We start from the raw sequence: 22257 nt of genomic DNA, 5'->3' as shown, positions 1-22257 counted from the left end.
GGTATAGTAACAGGATTGGTTATAGAGAGTTTAGAATGGTATAGTAACAGGATTGGTTATAGAGAGTTTAGAATGGTAGAGTAACAGGATTGGTTATAGAGTTTAGAATGGTATAGTAACAGGATTGGTTATAGAGAGTTTAGAATGGTATAGTAACAGGATTGGTTATAGAGAGTTTAGAATGGTATAGTAACAGGATTGGTTATAGAGGGTTTAGAATGGTATAGTAACAGGATTGGTTATAGAGAGTTTAGAATGGTATAGTAACAGGATTGGTTATAGAGAGTTTAGAATGGTATAGTATGTAACAGGATTGGTTATAGAGAGAATTTAGAATGGTTAGTAAATGGTAATTGGTATAGAGTTTAGAATGGTATAGTAACAGGATTGGTTATAGAGAGTTTAGAATGGTATAGTAACAGGATTGGTTATAGAGAGTTTAGAATGGTATAGTATGTAACAGGATTGGTTATAGAGGGTTTAGAATGGTATAGTAACAGGATTGGTGACAGAGAGTTTAGAATGGTATAGTAACAGGATTGGTTATAGAGAGAATGGTTAGTAACAGGATTGGTTATAGAGAGTTTAGAATGGTATAGTAACAGGATTGGTTATAGAGAGTTTAGAATGGTATAGTAACAGGATTGGTTATAGAGAATGGTATAGTAACAGGATTGGTATAGTTTAAATGGTATTGGTTATAGAGAGTTTAGAATGGTATAGTATGTAACAGGATTGGTTATAGAGAGTTTAGAATGGTATAGTAACAGGATTGGTTATAGAGAGTTTAGAATGGTATAGTAACAGGATTGGTTATAGAGAGTTTAGAATGGTATAGTAACAGGATTGGTTATAGAGAGTTTAGAATGGTATAGTAACAGGATTGGTTATAGAGAGTTTAGAATGGTATAGTAACAGGATTGGTTATAGAGAGTTTAGAATGGTATAGTAACAGGATTGGTTATAGAGGGTTTAGAATGGTATAGTAACAGGATTGGTTATAGAGAGTTTAGAATGGTATAGTAACAGGATTGGTTATAGAGAGTTTAGAATGGTATAGTAACAGGATTGGTTATAGAGAGTTTAGAATGGTATAGTAACAGGATTGGTTAGAATGGTATAGTAACAGGATTGGTTTAGAAGAATGGTATAGTAACAGGATTGGTTATAGAGAGTTTAGAATGGTATAGTAACAGGATTGGTTATAGAGAGTTTAGAATGGTATAGTAACAGGATTGGTTATAGAGAGTTTAGAATGGTATAGTAACAGGATTGGTTATAGAGAGTTTAGAATGGTATAGTAACAGGATTGGTTATAGAGAGTTTAGAATGGTATAGTAACAGGATTGGTTATAGAGAGTTTAGAATGGTATAGTAACAGGATTGGTTATAGTTTAAATGGTATAGTAACAGGATTGGTTATAGAGAGTTTAGAATGGTATAGTAACAGGATTGGTTATAGAGAGTTTAGAATGGTATAGTAACAGGATTGGTTATAGAGAGTTTAGAATGGTATAGTAACAGGATTGGTTATAGAGAGTTTAGAATGGTATAGTAACAGGATTGGTTATAGAGAGTTTAGAATGGTATAGTAACAGGATTGGTTATAGAGAGTTTAGAATGGTATAGTAACAGGATTGGTTTTAGAATGGTATAGTAACAGGATTGGTTATAGAGAGTTTAGAATGGTATAGTAACAGGATTGGTTATAGAGAGTTTAGAATGGTATAGTAACAGGATTGGTTATAGAGAGTTTAGAATGGTATAGTAACAGGATTGGTTATAGAATGGTATAGTAACAGGATTGGTTATAGAGAGTTTAGAATGGTATAGTAACAGGATTGGTTATAGAGAGTTTAGAATGGTATAGTAACAGGATTGGTTATAGAGAGTTTAGAATGGTATAGTAACAGGATTGGTTATAGAGAGTTTAGAATGGTATAGTAACAGGATTGGTTATAGAGAGTTTAGAATGGTATAGTAACAGGATTGGTTATAGAGAGTTTAGAATGGTATAGTAACAGGATTGGTTATAGAGAGTTTAGAATGGTATAGTAACAGGATTGGTTATAGAGAGTTTAGAATGGTATAGTAACAGGATTGGTTATAGAGAGTTTAGAATGGTATAGTAACAGGATTGGTTATAGAGAGTTTAGAATGGTATAGTAACAGGATTGGTTATAGAGAGTTTAGAATGGTATAGTAACAGGATTGGTTATAGAGAGTTTAGAATGGTATAGTAACAGGATTGGTTATAGAGAGTTTAGAATGGTATAGTAACAGGATTGGTTATAGAGAGTTTAGAATGGTATAGTAACAGGATTGGTTATAGAGAGTTTAGAATGGTATAGTAACAGGATTGGTTATAGAGAGTTTAGAATGGTATAGTAACAGGATTGGTTATAGAGAGTTTAGAATGGTATAGTAACAGGATTGGTTATAGAGAGTTTAGAATGGTATAGTAACAGGATTGGTTATAGAGAGTTTAGAATGGTATAGTAACAGGATTGGTTATAGAGAGTTTAGAATGGTATAGTAACAGGATTGGTTATAGAGAGTTTAGAATGGTATAGTAACAGGATTGGTTATAGAGAGTTTAGAATGGTATAGTAACAGGATTGGTTATAGAGAGTTTAGAATGGTATAGTAACAGGATTGGTTATAGAGAGTTTAGAATGGTATAGTAACAGGATTGGTTATAGGTTATAGAGAGTTTAGAATGGTATAGTAACAGGATTGGTTATAGAGAGTTTAGAATGGTATAGTAACAGGATTGGTTATAGAGAGTTTAGAATGGTATAGTAACAGGATTGGTTATAGAGGGTTTAGAATGGTATAGTAACAGGATTGGTTATAGAGAGTTTAGAATGGTATAGTAACAGGATTGGTTATAGAGAGTTTAGAATGGTATAGTAACAGGATTGGTTATAGAGAGTTTAGAATGGTATAGTAACAGGATTGGTTATATAGAGAGTTTAGAATGGTATAGTAACAGGATTGGTGATAGAGAGTTTAGAATGGTATAGTAACAGGATTGGTTATAGAGAGTTTAGAATGGTATAGTAACAGGATTGGTTATAGAGAGTTTAGAATGGTATAGTAACAGGATTGGTTATAGAGAGTTTAGAATGGTATAGTAACAGGATTGGTTATAGAGAGTTTAGAATGGTATAGTAACAGGATTGGTTATAGAGAGTTTAGAATGGTATAGTAACAGGATTGGTGATAGAGAGTTTAGAATGGTTTAGAATGGTATAGTAACAGGATTGGTTATAGAGAGTTTAGAATGGTATAGTAACAGGATTGGTTATAGAGAGTTTAGAATGGTATAGTAACAGGATTGGTTATAGAGGGTTTAGAATGGTATAGTAACAGGATTGGTTATAGAGAGTTTAGAATGGTATAGTAACAGGATTGGTTATAGAGAGTTTAGAATGGTATAGTAGCAGGATTGGTTATAGAGAGTTTAGAATGGTATAGTAACAGGATTGGTTATAGAGGGTTTAGAATAGTAACAGGATTGGTTATAGAGAGTTTAGAATGGTATAGTAACAGGATTGGTTATAGAGGGTTTAGAATGGTATAGTAACAGGATTGGTTATAGAGAGTTTAGAATGGTATAGTAACAGGATTGGTTATAGAGGGTTTAGAATGGTATAGTAACAGGATTGGTTATAGAGAGTTTAGAATGGTATAGTAACAGGATTGGTTATAGAGAGTTTAGAATGGTATAGTAACAGGATTGGTTATAGAGGGTTTAGAATGGTATAGTAACAGGATTGGTTATAGAGAGTTTAGAATGGTATAGTAACAGGATTGGTTATAGAGAACTTAGAATTAGAAACGTGTTTTAGGTGATTTGTAGCAGAGTGCAGAAAATGTATTGATTTCATACATAGTTAAAATATAAACTGAACAAAAATATAGATACAACATGTAACAATTTCAAAGATTTTACTGAGTTACTGTTCAAAGAAGGAAATCAGTCAATTGAAATAAATTCATTAGGCTCTAATCTATGGATTTCACATGACTAGGAATACAGATGTGCATCTGTTGGTCAGAGATGCCTTAAAAAAAAGTAGGGGCGTGGATCAGTTTACCAGTCAGTATCTGGTGTGACCACCATTCACCTCATGCAGCGTGACACATCTCCTTCACATAGAGTTGATCAGGTTGTTGGTTGTGGCCTGTGGAATTGTGTCCCACTCCTCTTCAACGGCTGTGCAAAGTTACTGGATATTGGCGGGAACTGGAACACGCTGTTGTACACGTCAATTCAGAGCATCCCCTACATGCTCAATGGGTAACATGTCTGGTGAGTGTGCAGGCCTTGGAAGAACTGGGTCATTTTCAGTTTACAGGCATTGTGTACAGATCTTTGCAACATGGGACTGTGCATTATCACGCTGAAACATGAGGGGATGGCAGCGGATGAATGGCACAACAATGGGCCTCAGGATCCCGTCACGGTGTCTCTGTGCATTCAAATTGCCATCGATAAAATGCAAGTGTGTTCGTTGTCCGTAGCTTATGACTGCCCATACTATAACCCCACCCCCACCATGGGACTCTTTGTTTACAACATTGACATCAGTGCAGAAATTCTTCGGTTGTGCAAAGCCCCAGTTTCATCAGCTGTCTAGGTGGCTGGTCTCCCTCCAAACATGAGACATCTGTGGCATTGTGTTGTGAGACAAAACTGCATATTTTAGAGTGGACTTTTACTGTCCACAGCACAAGGTGCACCTGTATAATGAGCATGTTGTTTAATCAGCTTCTTGATATGCCACACCTGTCCGGTGGATGGATTATCTAGAAAAGGAGAAATGCTCACTAACAGAGATGTAAACTACTTTGTTCACAACATTTTTGAGAAATAAGCTTTTTGTGTGTGTGGAACATTTCTGGGATATTTTCTTTCAGCCCATGAAACATGGGGCCAACACATTACATGTTGCGTTTATATTTTTGTTCAATGTAATTAAATTGTCTCTCCCTCTTTCTCTCCCCCTCTCTGTTCTAAGACCAAACAGCACGGTAGATGGACTAGCTAGAGTTGTTTTTTCAAGACAAACCCTGGAAGCCATGGGTAAGGGTGTGAGGGTACGGTGTGAAGGTAGGGTGTGGTTATTGGCGGCTGTGCCCAGGCAGATGGTCCGAAGCTGGGCTAGAGTCTGTCCATGTCTGGACCCCCTTCATCCTTCCTTCCTTCCTCCCTATTCAACCCCTCTTCCTCCTATTCCACCCCTCTTCCTCCTACTCCACCGCTCTTTGTCCTACCCCACTGCTCTCCGTCTGACTCCACCCCTCTTCCTCCGACTCCACCCCTCTTTCTCCTACTCCACCTCTCTTCTGCTCCACTCCACTTCCTCCGACTTCAGCCCTCTTCCTCCTGCTCCACTCCCCTTCCTCCTGCTCCACCCCTCTTCCTCCTGCTCCACCCCTCTTCCTCCACCCCTCTTCCTCCTACTCCACCCCTCTTCCTCCAACCCTCTTCCTCCTACACCACCCCTCTTCCTCCACCTCTCTTCTGCTCCACTCCACTTCCTCCGACTTCAGCCCTCTTCCTCCTGCTCCACTCCCCTTCCTCTTCCTCCACCCCTCTTCCTCCTACTCCACCGCTCTTTGTCCTACACCACTGCTCTCCCTCCGACTCCCCCCTCTTCCTCCTCCTCCTCCCTCCACTCTTTTTCCTCCTACTCCCCCCTCTTCCTCCTCCTCTAGCAATCCACCCAAGCCTGTAGAGTCATGCTCAAGCTGTCCATTGACACAGACAGACAGGAATGCCTGGCATACAAAGTCACCACTACACTTCAAAGCAGATTGTCTCGTCCCGTTTGGAAATGGCCCCTTATTTTTCCAGGCTTGTGGAAAGGCTCTGTTAGAGAGGTGGATGTGAATTAGCCTGCTGAGGAGCTTTTTATAATGTTAGAAAAGATGGGCTGAACTGCTGAAGGCTATTGGGGTGGAGCAAAGGAGGAGAGGAGAGGAGAGGAGAGGAGAGGAGAGGAGAGGAGAGGAGAGGAGAGGAGAGGAGAGGAGAGGAGAGGAGAGGAGAGGAGAGGAGAGGAGAGGAGAGGAGATGTACGTCAAATCAGTATGAATCATCAATATTAGTCTTAGTCAATGTTGTGCAGGTTCATTATAGTTGTGACAGCTGGCTTCACTAGAATAGGTGATTGTGATTTGGGAATACCACCCATGTACCAATTTGAAGAACATATGCGTCTAATATCAATGTTGATTGGTGATCTAGAATCCAGGATCTTTGTTGATGTTATAACTCATGGTACTTAACAGCTGTCCCGGTGCTCGAATAGCAATGATGGATGTCAAGATATTATAGCTGATGAAAAAGCTGCTTCCTCTATTTGCATCTTGGGCACTGTGCCACCAACAGGGCTTTCTCAATTTGAACAGCTGCCCAGAAGGTTTTCATTTCCCACCAGGTTATCCATGGTTGGACCTGGTGGTGTGGCAGTGTGGTATAGTTGGCACTATGTTATGTCTAGTGTTAACCCACCTAAACCCATCAACTATAAGTATGAAAAACAACCACAAACAATCTATTGGGATGGGTCACTGAAACCCATATGTTTTAAAGTATAAACACACTTTACTTCTGCAATTGTTATAGATTTGTTTTCTAAAACAATTACTCAATGCAAGTACAATATTCCATTAATAAATCCATACCGTCCTCCTCTCCACACCTGCTCTGTCCATCCTCTAAGAACCTCCCCACCTTTAATCCATCCTTCTATCCTTCCATCTGTTGAACTCTCTATGCTCATTACCCTGAGCGCACTAATGACCCTGGCCAACCAGGGAGGGGAGGAGAAGAGACACACAAAGACGAACAGCTCCCTCGGGTCACATGTCTGTCAGTCAGATAAACAAGGACACTAAAGTGGTCAGGGCAATGCAGGGAGGAAGAGGACGCTAGTACATATCAGTGTGTTTGTGTGTATTGGAAGGGGCGATATGGTGGGGGGTTGTGTGTGTGGAGGGAGGTGTAGGGGTTGTGTGGGTGGGTGGTGGTGGGGTTGTGTGTGTGGAGGGGGGTGTGGGGGTTGTGTGTGTGGAGGGGGTGTGGGGGTTATGTGTGAGTGGGGGGATGGGGATGGGAGTGAAAACTATAGCCTGAAGATAGCTCTGTCCTTCACCGGTTCACACACAGTTCCACTCTAACGAAGACTGTTCTATAATCCTCTAATGAAGACTCTGTACTCTAATCCTCTAATGAAGACTGTTCTATAATCCTCTAATGAAGACTGTTCTATAATCCTCTAATGAAGACTCTGTACTATAATCCTCTAATGAAGACTGTTCTATAATCCTCTAATGAAGACTATGTACTCTAATCCTCTAATGAAGACTCTGTACTCTAATCCTCTAATGAAGACTATGTACTCTAATCCTCTAATGAAGGCTCTGTACTCTAATCCTCTAATGAAGACTATGTACTCTAATCCTCTAATGAAGACTCTGTACTCTAATCCTCTAATGAAGACTATGTACTCTAATCCTCTAATGAAGGCTCTGTACTCTAATCCTCTAATGAAGACTATGTACTCTAATCCTCTAATGAAGACTATGTACTATAATCCTCTAATGAAGAGTCTGTACTCTAATCCTCTAATGAAGACTCTGTACTCTAATCCTCTAATGAAGACTATGTACTCTAATCCTCTAATGAAGACTATGTACTCTAATCCTCTAATGAAGACTCTGTACTCTAATCCTCTAATGAAGACTCTGTACTATAATCCTCTAATGAAGACTCTGTACTCTAATCCTCTAATGAAGACTCTGTACTCTAATCCTCTAATGAAGACTGTACTATAATCCTCTAATGAAGACTCTGTACTCTAATCCTCTAATGAAGACTCTGTACTCTAATCCTCTAATGAAGACTCTGTACTCTAATCCTCTAATGAAGACTCTGTACTCTAATCCTCTAATGAAGACTCTGTACTATAATCCTCTAATGAAGACTATGTACTCTAATCCTCTAATGAAGATGCTGTACTCTAATGAAGACTGTTCTATAATCCTCTAATGAAGACTATGTACTCTAATCCTCTAATGAAGACTGTACTCTAGTCCTCTAATGAAGACTCTGTACTCTAATCCTCTAATGAAGACTCTGTACTCTAATCCTCTAATGAAGACTATGTACTCTAATCCTCTAATGAAGACTCTGTACTCTAATCCTCTAATGAAGACTATGTACTCTAATCCTCTAATGAAGAGTCTGTACTCTCTGTAATCTTTTCTTTTGTGTTCACTTTGACACCTTGTGAGACAAAGTGTACTATCCACACAGAGGAGTCTGTGAATAAACTACATTCCGAGCTGCGGACATCCAACAGCCATACCCTTTCTACCACATAGTTCTTCCAACACAATACTGCAAGTATAGCGAGTTCTGCTTGTTTTTCATAGACATCCCTGCTGGTAGTGGAGTTGATATTGTACCTTTTGGATAGTGGGAAGTAGGGTGGTTAGACTGATCCAGAGCTGCCAGACAGTTGAGGTTGTACCTTTAGGATAGTGGGGAGTAGGGTGGTTAGACTGATCCAGAGCTGACAGACAGTTGAGATTGTACCTTTAGGATAGTGGGGAGTAGGATGGTTAGACTGAACCAGAGCTGACAGACAGTTGAGATTGTACCTTTAGGATAGTGGGGGGTAGGATGGTTAGACTGAACCAGAGCTGACAGCCAGTTGAGATTGTACCTTTAGGATAGTGGGGAGTAGGATGGTTAGACTGATCCAGAGCTGACAGACAGTTGATATTGTACCTTTAGGATAGTGGGGAGTAGGATGGTTAGACTGATCCAGAGCTGACAGCCAGTTGAGATTGTACCTTTAGGATAGTGGGGAGTAGGGTGGTTAGACTGATCCAGAGCTGACAGACAGTTGAAATGTAATCTGGGTCTAAAGACTGTGTGTCTGGGTGAAAGGAGTCTCCTGGACAACAGGCTGGTGGTTAGACAGAGGGCATTGATTATGTTCTCTCTCTGCTGAAGCCTGTGGAGAACTGCTCTGTGTCTGAGTCACTCTGTCTTTATCCTTCTCTCTCTCTCTCTCTCTCTCTCTCTCTCTCTCTCTCTCTCTCTCTCTTTCTTTCTCTCTCTCTCTCTCTCTCTCTCTCTCTCTCTCTCTCTCTCTCTCTCTCTCTCTCTCTCTCTCTCTCTCTCTCTCTCTCTCTCTCTCTCTCTCTCTCTCTCTCTCTCTCTCTCTCTCTCTCTCTCTCTCTCTCTCTTTCTTTCTTTCTTTCCCTCTTCCTCTCTCTCCCCCTCACAGCCAGCCAGTCGATCTCTGTATGCTCCAAAAAGCAGGAGGCTGGAAATCCTCTGGGAGAGAGACATGCACAAATATCATTATTAATTGAGACCACTCCTCCTGTGGTTTTTGGATGGCAGAACTGATGTGTGGACTGATAGAATAGCTTTGTGTGTGTGTGTGTGTGTGTGTGTGTGTGTGTGTGTGTGTGTGTGTGTGTGTGTGTGTGTGTGTGTGTGTACACTTTTCTGTCTTGCTTAGCATAGCACTGGCACTACACAGCTATATTGTAACATGAAATAAACCCACCTATATATTAAATGAACATTCCCCAAAGGAATGATGTATGATGCAAGACTGTTTGTAGGATAACCAGCCAGGACTGTTTGTAGGATAACCAGCCAGAACTGTTTGTAGGATAACCAGCCAGAACTGTTTGTAGGATAACCAGCCAGAACTGTTTGTAGGATAACCAGCCAGGACTGTTTGTAGGATAACCAGCCAGGACTGTTTGTAGGATAACCAGCCAGGACTATTTGTAGGATAACCAGCCAGGACTATTTGTAGGATAACCAGCCAGGACTGTTTGTAGGATAACCAGCCAGGACTGTTTGTAGGATAACCAGCCAGGACTGCTTGTAGGATAACCAGCCAGGACTATTTGTAGGATAACCAGCCAGGACTGCTTGTAGGATAACCAGCCAGGACTGTTTGTAGGATAACCAGCCAGGACTGTTTGTAGGATAACCAGCCAGGACTGCTTGTAGGATAACCAGCCAGGACTGTTTGTAGGATAAACAGCCAGGACTGTTTGTAGGATAACCAGCCAGGACTGTTTGTAGGATAACCAGCCAGGACTGTTTGTAGGATAACCAGCCAGGACTATTTGTAGGATAACCAGCCAGGACTGTTTGTAGGATAACCAGCCAGGACTGTTTGTAGGATAACCAGCCAGGACTGTCCCTGGAGGCAGTGGGTAGTAGATGCCTGTTCAGCCCACTCCTCACTGCACAACTGCACTGTTAGGTGCAATCGGGTGTCTCTGTGGCTCCTTGCTGTGTCCTGTACATGTGGCTGTGGGTACTTTGATCTCCATTAACACCCGTTTCTGGGAGCCTGTGGAGGAGGTGGGGGCTTTCCTCTCCTCTCCTGTTGAGAGCAGCCATTAGCATTAACCAGAGCAGCTCCATCTACTGCCATTATTGCTGAGTCACTTCCTGCCTGCCACATCACATAACAGCAGGAGTGGCTCTGTCTTCACAACATACAATTACAGCACATGGCTGCAGAAACACCCACAGACCTGGCTCCAGTCCTGTCTACCCCCAGGCCCAGGGTCAACTATAACACACTACAGACCTGGCTCCTGTCCTGTCTACCCCCAGGCCCAGGGTCAACTATAACACACTACAGAGCTGGCTCCTGTCCTGTCTACCCCCAGGCCCAGGGTCAACTATAACACACTACAGACCTGGCTCCTGTCCTGTCTACCCCCAGGCCCAGGGTCAACTATAACACACTACAGACCTGGCTCCTGTCCTGTCTACCCCAGGCCCAGGGTCAACTATAACACACTACAGACCTGGCTCCTGTCCTGTCTACCCCCAGGCCCAGGGTCAACTATAACACTACAGAGCTGGCTCCTGTCCTGTCTACCCCCAGGCCCAGGCCCAGGGTCAACTATAACACACTACAGACCTGGCTCCTGTCCTGTCTACCCCCAGACCCAGGGTCAACTATAACACTACAGACCTGGCTCCTGTCCCGTCTACCCCAGGCCCAGGGTCAACTATAACACTACAGACCTGGCTCCTGTCCCGTCTACCCCCAGGCCCAGGGTCAACTATAACAATACAGACCTGGCTCCTGTCCTGTCTACCCCCAGGCCCAGGGTCAACTATAACACTACAGACCTGGTTCCTGTCCTGTCTACCCCCAGACCCAGGGTCAACTATAACACACTACAGACCTGGCTCCTGTCCTGTTTACCCTCAGGCCCAGGGTCAACTATAACACACTACAGACCAGGCTCCTGTCCTGTCTACCCCAGGCCCAGGGTCAACTATAACACACTACAGACCTGGCTCCTGTCCTGTCTACCCCCAGGCCCAGGGTCAACTATAACACACTACAGACCTGGCTCCTGTCCTGTCTACCCCCAGGCCCAGGGTCAACTATAACACACTACAGACCTGGCTCCTGTCCTGTCTACCCCCAGGCCCAGGGTCAACTATAACACACTACAGACCTGGCTCCTGTCCTGTCTACCCCCAGGCCCAGGGTCAACTATAACACACTACAGACCTGGCTCCTGTCCTGTCTACCCCCAGGCCCAGGGTCAACTATAACACTACAGACCTGGCTCCTGTCCCGTCTACCCCCAGGCCCAGGGTCAACTATAACACTACAGACCTGGCTCCTGTCCCGTCTACCCCAGGCCCAGGGTCAACTATAACACACTACAGACCTGGCTCCTGTCCTGTCTACCCCCAGGCCCAGGGTCAACTATAACACTACAGACCTGGCTCCTGTCCTGTCTACCCCCAGACCCAGGGTCAACTATAACACTACAGACCTGACTCCTGTCTCGTCTACCCCCAGGCCCAGGGTCAACTATAACACACTACAGACCTGGCTCCTGTCCTGTCTACCCCCAGGCCCAGGGTCAACTATAACACTACAGACCTGGCTCCTGTCCTGTCTACCCCAGGCCCAGGGTCAACTATAACACTACAGACCTGGCTCCTGTCCTGTCTACCCCCAGGCCCAGGGTCAACTATAACACACTACAGACCTGGCTCCTGTCCTGTCTACCCCAGGCCCAGGGTCAACTATAACACACTACAGACCTGGCTCCTGTCCTGTCTACCCCCAGGCCCAGGGTCAACTATAACAATACAGACCTGGCTCCTGTCCTGTCTACCCCCAGACCCAGGGTCAACTATAACACTACAGTCCTGGCTCCTGTCCCGTCTACCCCAGGCCCAGGGTCAACTATAACACTACAGACCTGGCTCCTGTCCCGTCTACCCCCAGGCCAAGGGTCAACTATAACACACTACAGACCTGGCTCCTGTCCTGTCTACCCCCAGGCCCAGGGTCAACTATAACACACTACAGACCTGGCTCCTGTCCTGTCTACCCCCAGGCCCAGGGTCAACTATAACACACTACAGACCTGGCTCCTGTCCTGTCTACCCCCAGGCCCAGGGTCAACTATAACACACTACAGACCTGGCTCCTGTCCTGTCTACCCCCAGGCCCAGGGTCAACTATAACACACTACAGACCTGGCTCCTGTCCTGTCTACCCCCAGGCCCAGGGTCAACTATAACACTACAGACCTGGCTCCTGTCCCGTCTACCCCCAGGCCCAGGGTCAACTATAACACTACAGACCTGGCTCCTGTCCCGTATACCCCAGGCCCAGGGTCAACTATAACACACTACAGACCTGGCTCCTGTCCTGTCTACCCCCAGGCCCAGGGTCAACTATAACACTACAGACCTGGCTCCTGTCCTGTCTACCCCCAGACCCAGGGTCAACTATAACACTACAGACCTGACTCCTGTCCCGTCTACCCCCAGGCCCAGGGTCAACTATAACACACTACAGACCTGGCTCCTGTCCTGTCTACCCCCAGGCCCAGGGTCAACTATAACACTACAGACCTGGCTCCTGTCCTGTCTACCCCAGGCCCAGGGTCAACTATAACACTACAGACCTGGCTCCTGTCCTGTCTACCCCCAGGCCCAGGGTCAACTATAACACACTACAGACCTGGCTCCTGTCCTGTCTACCCCAGGCCCAGGGTCAACTATAACACACTACAGACCTGGCTCCTGTCCTGTCTACCCCCAGGCCCAGGGTCAACTATAACAATACAGACCTGGCTCCTGTCCTGTCTACCCCCAGACCCAGGGTCAACTATAACACTACAGTCCTGGCTCCTGTCCCGTCTACCCCAGGCCCAGGGTCAACTATAACACTACAGACCTGGCTCCTGTCCCGTCTACCCCCAGGCCCAGGGTCAACTATAACACACTACAGACCTGGCTCCTGTCCTGTCTACCCCCAGGCCCAGGGTCAACTATAACACTACAGACCTGGCTCCTGTCCTGTCTACCCCCAGGCCCAGGGTCAACTATAACACACTACAGACCTGGCTCCTGTCCTGTCTACCCCAGGCCCAGGGTCAACTATAACACACTACAGACCTGGCTCCTGTCCTGTCTACCCCCAGGCCCAGGGTCAACTATAACAATACAGACCTGGCTCATGTCCTGTCTACCCCCAGGCCCAGGGTCAACTATAACACACTACAGACCTGGCTCCTGTCCTGTCTACCCCCAGGCCCAGGGTCAACTATAACACACTACAGACCTGGCTCCTGTCCTGTTTACCCTCAGGCCCAGGGTCAACTATAACACACTACAGACCAGGCTCCTGTCCTGTCTACCCCAGGCCCAGGGTCAACTATAACACACTACAGACCTGGCTCCTGTCCTGTCTACCCCCAGGCCCAGGGTCAACTATAACACACTACAGACCTGGCTCCTGTCCTGTCTACCCCCAGGCCCAGGGTCAACTATAACACACTACAGACCTGGCTCCTGTCCTGTCTACCCCCAGGCCCAGGGTCAACTATAACACACTACAGACCTGGCTCCTGTCCTGTCTACCCCCAGACCCAGGGTCAACTATAACACACTACAGACCTGGCTCCTGTCCTGTCTACCCCCAGGCCCAGGGTCAACTATAACACACTACAGAGCTGGCTCCTGTCCTGTCTACCCCCAGGCCCAGGGTCAACTATAACACACTACAGACCTGGCTCCTGTCCTGTCTACCCCCAGACCCAGGGTCAACTATAACACTACAGACCTGGCTCCTGTCCTGTCTACCCCAGGCCCAGGGTCAACTATAACACACTACAGACCTGGCTCCTGTCCTGTCTACCCCCAGGCCCAGGGTCAACTATAACAATACAGACCTGGCTCCTGTCCTGTCTACCCCCAGGCCCAGGGTCAACTATAACACACTACAGACCTGGCTCCTGTCCTGTCTACCCCCAGGCCCAGGGTCAACTATAACACACTACAGACCTGGCTCCTGTCCTGTTTACCCTCAGGCCCAGGGTCAACTATAACACACTACAGACCAGGCTCCTGTCCTGTCTACCCCAGGCCCAGGGTCAACTATAACACACTACAGACCTGGCTCCTGTCCTGTCTACCCCCAGGCCCAGGGTCAACTATAACACACTACAGACCTGGCTCCTGTCCTGTCTACCCCCAGGCCCAGGGTCAACTATAACACACTACAGACCTGGCTCCTGTCCTGTCTACCCCCAGGCCCAGGGTCAACTATAACACACTACAGACCTGGCTCCTGTCCTGTCTACCCCCAGGCCCAGGGTCAACTATAACACACTACAGACCTGGCTCCTGTCCTGTCTACCCCCAGACCCAGGGTCAACTATAACACTACAGACCTGGCTCCTGTCCTGTCTACCCCAGGCCCAGGGTCAACTATAACACACTACAGACCTGGCTCCTGTCCTGTCTACCCCCAGGCCCAGGGTCAACTATAACAATACAGACCTGGCTCCTGTCCTGTCTACCCCCAGACCCAGGGTCAACTATAACACTACAGTCCTGGCTCCTGTCCCGTCTACCCCAGGCCCAGGGTCAACTATAACACTACAGACCTGGCTCTTGTCCCGTCTACCCCCAGGCCCAGGGTCAACTATAACACACTACAGACCTGGCTCCTGTCCTGTCTACCCCCAGGCCCAGGGTCAACTATAACACTACAGACCTGGCTCCTGTCCTGTCTACCCCCAGGCCCAGGGTCAACTATAACACACTACAGACCTGGCTCCTGTCCTGTCTACCCCAGGCCCAGGGTCAACTATAACACACTACAGACCTGGCTCCTGTCCTGTCTACCCCCAGGCCCAGGGTCAACTATAACAATACAGACCTGGCTCCTGTCCTGTCTACCCCCAGGCCCAGGGTCAACTATAACACACTACAGACCTGGCTCCTGTCCTGTCTACCCCCAGGCCCAGGGTCAACTATAACACACTACAGACCTGGCTCCTGTCCTGTTTACCCTCAGGCCCAGGGTCAACTATAACACACTACAGACCAGGCTCCTGTCCTGTCTACCCCAGGCCCAGGGTCAACTATAACACACTACAGACCTGGCTCCTGTCCTGTCTACCCCCAGGCCCAGGGTCAACTATAACACACTACAGACCTGGCTCCTGTCCTGTCTACCCCCAGGCCCAGGGTCAACTATAACACACTACAGACCTGGCTCCTGTCCTGTCTACCCCCAGGCCCAGGGTCAACTATAACACACTACAGACCTGGCTCCTGTCCTGTCTACCCCCAGACCCAGGGTCAACTATAACACACTACAGACCTGGCTCCTGTCCTGTCTACCCCCAGGCCCAGGGTCAACTATAACACACTACAGAGCTGGCTCCTGTCCTGTCTACCCCCAGGCCCAGGGTCAACTATAACACACTACAGACCTGGCTCCTGTCCTGTCTACCCCCAGACCCAGGGTCAACTATAACACTACAGACCTGGCTCCTGTCCCGTCTACCCCCAGGCCCAGGGTCAACTATAACACACTACAGACCTGGCTCCTGTCCTGTCTACCCCCAGGCCCAGGGTCAACTATCACACACTACAGACCTGGCTCCTGTCCTGTCTACCCCAGGCCCAGGGTCAACTATAACACACTACAGACCTGGCTCCTTTCCTGTCTACCCCCAGGCCCAGGGTCAACTATAACAATACAGACCTGGCTCCTGTCCTGTCTACCCCCAGGCACAGGGTCAACTATAACACTACAGACCTGGCTCCTGTCCTGTCTACCCCCAGGCCCAGGGTCAACTATAACACACTACAGACCTGGCTCCTGTCCTGTCTACCCCCAGGCCCAGGGTCAACTATAACACACTACAGACCTGGCTCCTGTCCTGTCTACCCCCAGGCCCAGGGTCAACTATAACACTACAGACCTGGCTCCTGTCCTGTCTACCCCCAGGCCCAGGGTCAACTATAACACACTACAGACCTGGCTCCTGTCCTGTCTACCCCAGGCCCAGGGTCAACTATAACACACTACAGACCTGGCTCCTGTCCTGTCTACCCCCAGGCCCAGGGTCAACTATAACCATACAGACCTGGCTCCTGTCCTGTCTACCCCCAGGCCCAGGGTCAACTATAACACACTACAGACCTGGCTCCTGTCCTGTCTACCCCCAGGCCCAGGGTCAACTATAACACACTACAGACCTGGCTCCTGTCCTGTTTACCCTCAGGCCCAGGGTCAACTATAACACACTACAGACCAGGCTCCTGTCCTGTCTACCCCAGGCCCAGGGTCAACTATAACACACTACAGACCTGGCTCCTGTCCTGTCTACCCCCAGGCCCAGGGTCAACTATAACACACACAGACCTGGCTCCTGTCCTGTCTACCCCCAGGCCCAGGGTCAACTATAACACACTACAGACCTGGCTCCTGTCCTGTCTACCCCCAGGCCCAGGGTCAACTATAACACACTACAGACCTGGCTCCTGTCCTGTCTACCCCCAGACCCAGGGTCAACTATAACACACTACAGACCTGGCTCCTTTCCTGTCTACCCCCAGGCCCAGGGTCAACTATAACACACTACAGACCTGGCTCCTTTCCTGTCTACCCCCAGGCCCAGGGTCAACTATAACACACTACAGACCTGGCTCCTTTCCTGTCTACCCCCAGGCCCAGGGTCAACTATAACACACTACAGACCTGGCTCCTTTCCTGTCTACCCCCAGGCCCAGGGTCAACTATAACAATACAGACCTGGCTCCTGTCCTGTCTACCCCCAGGCACAGGGTTAACTATAACATACTCAAGTGTGGCGTGACTATATAAAGATAGCAGTCATATGGATATATGCAGGACAGTTGTGGTGTATTTCATGTGTATGGGTCTAGGTAGCACTATGTTCAGAGGGCTTCTTGACACTGTCATGGGGATTGATATGGCAATTTCACTGCGGGGCGACAGGGTAGCCTAGTGGTTAGAGCGTTGGACTAGGGCGTTGGACTAGTAAACAGAAGGTTGCAAGGTCAAATCCCCGAGCTGACTTGGTTGTTCTGCCCCTGAACAGGCAGTTGACCCACTGTTCCTAGGCCGTCATTGAAAATAGGAATTTGTTCTTAACTGACTTGCCAGGTAAACTAAAGGAAAAAAATAATAATTGGTCATAACAGCTAATCCTAGTAAGTGTTTGTATTTTGGGATAGATGAATATTTTTCAAAGAGGTTGATGAGAATCCATCCATGGATAAACACACAAGTATTTCCCCGACCCAGCCTCAGACCAATATGAACAGAGTATGCATACTGAGTAGAATAAGTCCATGGACCTCAAAGCCCTACTGTCAGTGTTGGCTCAAATGGCCTTTACATACACCCTTTGTGGCCTTGTCATGCTCACCATATCAAAGAATTTCACCATTTACAGCATTCATACCAGATACTACAGATGTACAATCTTAATTTGATCACCCTGTCGCAAGAGAACTTTCCTGCAATGCAGGAAATATAAAACTTGTAGTGTTTTTCAGGTTTAAAAAATGCTTCTGAAGTTTGGAATTTTCACTTTGAAAAATGTATCAACCCCTACAAAAAAAAAATCATAATTCACATTTCCTGTTGCTGCAGGATTATTTTCCTGCTGTCGCAAACTGGCTCAAAGTATGATCCTGCATCTGTAGTTCATGTGAAAGGCCCTATGTAGTCACTGACTGAGGTGGCAGCCAAAAGAACCAGCGGGATGTCACTGTTCTGTGATGTTAGGTCCATGTGACGAGGAGTGTATGTCATCGGAACTGACAGAACACCCATGTGGCCCGGGGAAGGGAGGAATAGCTAATAGCCCTTAGCGAGTTTCACAAAGACGGCTCGACGGGCAGGGTGAGGAGAGCGACAGCAGCCCTGGGGGGGATCTCTTTCTCTCTTTTTACACTCAGCTCGTTGGTTTCCGACAGACCCACTTCCTCTATTGGCAACGGCATAGAGAGGATTGATCAGCACATCCTTAGCCATTCAGTTGAATTGTGGCAATTTTCCAGATGAATTGTGAAGCGACAGCATCTGGAAACTGTCATACAGTCTTTGGACCTGGCGAGTAGAGCTGCCAATATCACATAGACTGCAGCTGAATAATATTGGATTGGAATTTCATGGAGAAATGTACTTCCTTCGTGCATGACAGGACGTCATAGGAGGAAACTGTCAGCCGTTGGAGTAATACTGGGATGATTCAGGAACAATAGGATTCTGATAGTCTTGAGGTTTTACTGGGATGATTCAGGAACAATAGGATTCTGATAGTCTTGAGGTTTTACTGGGATGATTCAGGAACAATAGGATTCTGATAGTCTTGAGGTTTTACTGGGATGATTCAGGAACAATAGGATTCTGATAGTCTTGAGGTTTTACTGGGATGATTCAGGAACAATAGGATTCTGATAGTCTTGAGGTTTTTCAGGAAGGAACAGAGACTACAGTAAGGCAGAAACAGTGACTGTAGGCAAAAACTCAATAAACACAGAGTGCCCCCCCCCCACATAAACACATAAACACATAAACACAGAGTGCCCCCTCCCTCCACATAAACACATAAACACAGAGTGCCCCCCCCCTCCCCCCCACATAAACACATAAACACATAAACACAGAGTGCCCCCCCACATAAACACATAAACACCTAAACACAAAAGAACAAAGCCAAGACAAAAACCTACTGTGAACCTGTGGGAATCCTATACCGGAGGTCTTCCAATACCCGTCTTCGCTACAGACCCAGGGAGAGAAGTGCCTATAAAAGCACAGAGGAATCACACATTGAAATACCAGACAGTGTAAGGTTGCAGACGGGGTGAGCCCTACGCCTTCCCCAGCATCATGACCTGTAGCTATGGTGAAAGCCTCTCCCCTACGCACACCTCCCCTCAAACAGACCAGGATCCGCTCCCCTACGCACACCTCCCCTCAAACAGACCAGGATCCTCTCTCCTACGCACACCTCCCCTCAAACAGACCAAGATCCGCTCCCCTACGCACACCTCCCCTCAAACAGACCAGGATCTGCTCCCCTACGCACACCTCCCCTCAAACAGACCAGGATCCGCTCCCCTACGCACACCTCCCCTCAAACAGACCAAGATCCGCTCCCCTACGCACACATCCCCTCAAACAGACCAGGATCCGCTCCCCTACGCCACCTCCCCTCAAACAGACCAAGATCCGCTCCCCACGCCACCTCCCCTCAAACAGACCAGGATCCACTCCCCCACGCACACCTCCCCTCAAACAGACCAGGATCCACTCCCCCACGCACACCTCCCCTCAAACAGACCAGGATCCACTCCCCCACGCACACCTCCCCTCAAACAGACCAGGATCCTCTCCCCTACGCACACCTCCCCTCAAACAGACCAAGATCCGCTCCCCCACGCCACCTCCCCTCAAACAGACCAGGATCCACTCCCCCACGCACACCTCCCCTCAAACAGACCAGGATCCACTCCCCCACGCACACCTCCCCTCAAACAGACCAAGATCCACAAAATGGCCCTGAGAGGCCAGGTGTCACGTCCACAAAATGGCCCTGAGAGGCCAGGTGTCACGTCCATAAAATGGCCCTGAGAGGCCAGGTGTCACGTCCACAAAATGGCCCTGAGAGGCCAGGTGTCACGTCCACAAAATGGCCCTGAGAGGCCAGGTGTCACGTCCATAAAATGGTCCTGAGAGGCCAGGTGTCACGTCCACAAAATGGTCCCGAGGCCAGGTGTCACGTCCACAAAATGGCCCTGAGAGGCCAGGTGTCACGTCCACAAAATGGTCCTGGGGGGCCAGGTGTCACATCCACAAAATGGTCCTGAGAGGCCAGGTGTCACGTCCACAAAATGGCCCTGAGAGGCCAGGTGTCACGTCCACAAAATGGTCCTGAGGCCAGGTGTCACGTCCACAAAATGGTCCTGGGGGGCCAGGTGTCACGTCCATAAAATGGCCCTGAGAGGCCAGGTGTCACGTCCATAAAATGGCCCTGAGAGGCCAGGTGTCACATCCATAAAATGGCCCTGAGAGGCCAGGTGTCACATCCATAAAATGGCCCTGAGAGGCCAGGTGTCACATCCATAAAATGGCCCTGAGAGGCCAGGTGTCACGTCCATAAAATGGCCCTGAGAGGCCAGGTGTCACATCCATAAAATGGCCCTGAGAGGCCAGGTGTCACATCCATAAAATGGCCCTGAGAGGCCAGGTGTCACATCCATAAAATGGCCCTGAGAGGCCAGGTGTCACATCCATAAAATGGCCCTGAGAGGCCAGGTGTCACGTCCATAAAATGGCCCTGAGAGGCCAGGTGTCACATCCACAAAATGGTCCCGAGGCCAGGTGTCACATCCACAAAATGGTCCCGAGGCCAGGTGTCACATCCACAAAATGGTCCCGAGGCCAGGTGTCACATCCACAAAATGGTCCCGAGGCCAGGTGTCACATCCACAAAATGGTCCCGAGGCCAGGTGTCACATCCACAAAATGGTCCCGAGGCCAGGTGTCACATCCACAAAATGGTCCCGAGGCCAGGTGTCACATCCACAAAATGGTCCCGAGGCCAGGTGTCACATCCACAAAATGGTCCCGAGGCCAGGTGTCACATCCACAAAATGGTCCTGAGGCCAGGTGTCACATCCACAAAATGGTCCCGAGGCCAGGTGTCACGTCCACAAAATGGCCCTGAGAGGCCAGGTGTCACGTCCATAAAATGGTCCTAAGATGGCCAGGTGTCACATCCACAAAATGGCCCAGAGAGGCCAGGTGCCACGAGGTGTTGGACCTGTAGGTATACATTCAATACACCCATGATCAAAGATCTCAGACATCAAAGCCATTTGACTGGAGGCTAACATACCAAGAGAATACAGTCTGGGACAGATAGGGTTTTTGAGTAAATATAGTAGTATAAATATAGTATTCATAAATTAAATCAACCACAAGCATGGATTGTATTGTACATGGATACTGCACACAATATTAGTATGTTGTCCAGAGTCCAGAGTACATGGCAACCAGTTGAGGAATAGCGACAAAATCACACAGGCATGCTAGTGGAAAGATAAGTCATCCATCTTGTCAGAGATATAATCGAAATCTCCATTTGGATCTGTTGCATTTAATCACTAGGTGCTCTGTATTAGAGTAATCTGTTGTATTTAATGACTTGGTACTCTTTATTACAGTGATCTGTTGTATTTATTGACTAGGTACTCTGTATTAGAGTAATCTGTTGCATTTAATCACTACGTGCTCTGTATTAGAGTAATCTGTTGTATTTAATGACTTGGCACTCTTTATTACAGTGATCTGTTGTATTTATTGACTAGGTACTCTGTATTAGAGTAATCTGTTGTATTTAATGACTAGTTACTCTGCATTAGAGTAATCTGTTGTATTTAATGACTAGTTACTCTGTATTAGAGTAATCTGTTGTATTTAATGACTAGGCACTCTTTATTACAGTACTCCATTATATTTAATGACTAGGTACTCTGTATTAGAGTAATCTGTTGTATTTAATGACTAGTTACTCTGCATTAGAGTAATCTGTTGTATTTAATGACTAGTTACTCTGCATTAGAGTAATCTGTTGTATTTAATGACTAGGTACTCTTTATTATAGTAATCTGTTGTATTTAATGACTAGGCACTCTTTATTACAGTACTCCATTATATTTAATGTCTAGATACTCTTTATTACAGTGATCTGTTGTATTTAATGACTAGGTACTCTGTATTAGAGTAATCTGTTGTATTTAATGACTTGGTACTCTGTATTAGAGTAATATGTTGTATTTAATGACTAGATACTCTGTATTAGAGT

At 46.9% G+C, this 22257-nt stretch overlaps 1 protein-coding gene across 1 annotated transcript; it reads left to right on the top strand.

Moving 5' to 3' along the window:
• The first annotated feature begins 19290 nt into the window (after positions 1-19290).
• LOC135552643 (uncharacterized) lies at positions 19291-19953 on the top strand. Its single transcript, XM_064984376.1, has one exon. It carries the CDS (start codon positions 19291-19293, stop codon positions 19951-19953), a length of 663 nt encoding a protein of 220 aa, XP_064840448.1.
• The last annotated feature ends 2304 nt before the right edge of the window (positions 19954-22257 follow it).

The sequence above is a fragment of the Oncorhynchus masou genome, chromosome 2, assembly GCF_036934945.1.
Source record: "Oncorhynchus masou masou isolate Uvic2021 chromosome 2, UVic_Omas_1.1, whole genome shotgun sequence".
NCBI classification, from domain to species: domain Eukaryota; kingdom Metazoa; phylum Chordata; class Actinopteri; order Salmoniformes; family Salmonidae; genus Oncorhynchus; species Oncorhynchus masou.
This window is presented reverse-complemented; position numbering and strand designations above follow the sequence as displayed.

Coding starts and splice junctions, on each gene's coding strand:
- LOC135552643 (XM_064984376.1), top strand. CDS start 19,291: ATGGTGAAAGCCTCTCCCCTACGCACACCTCCCCTCAAACAGACCAGG.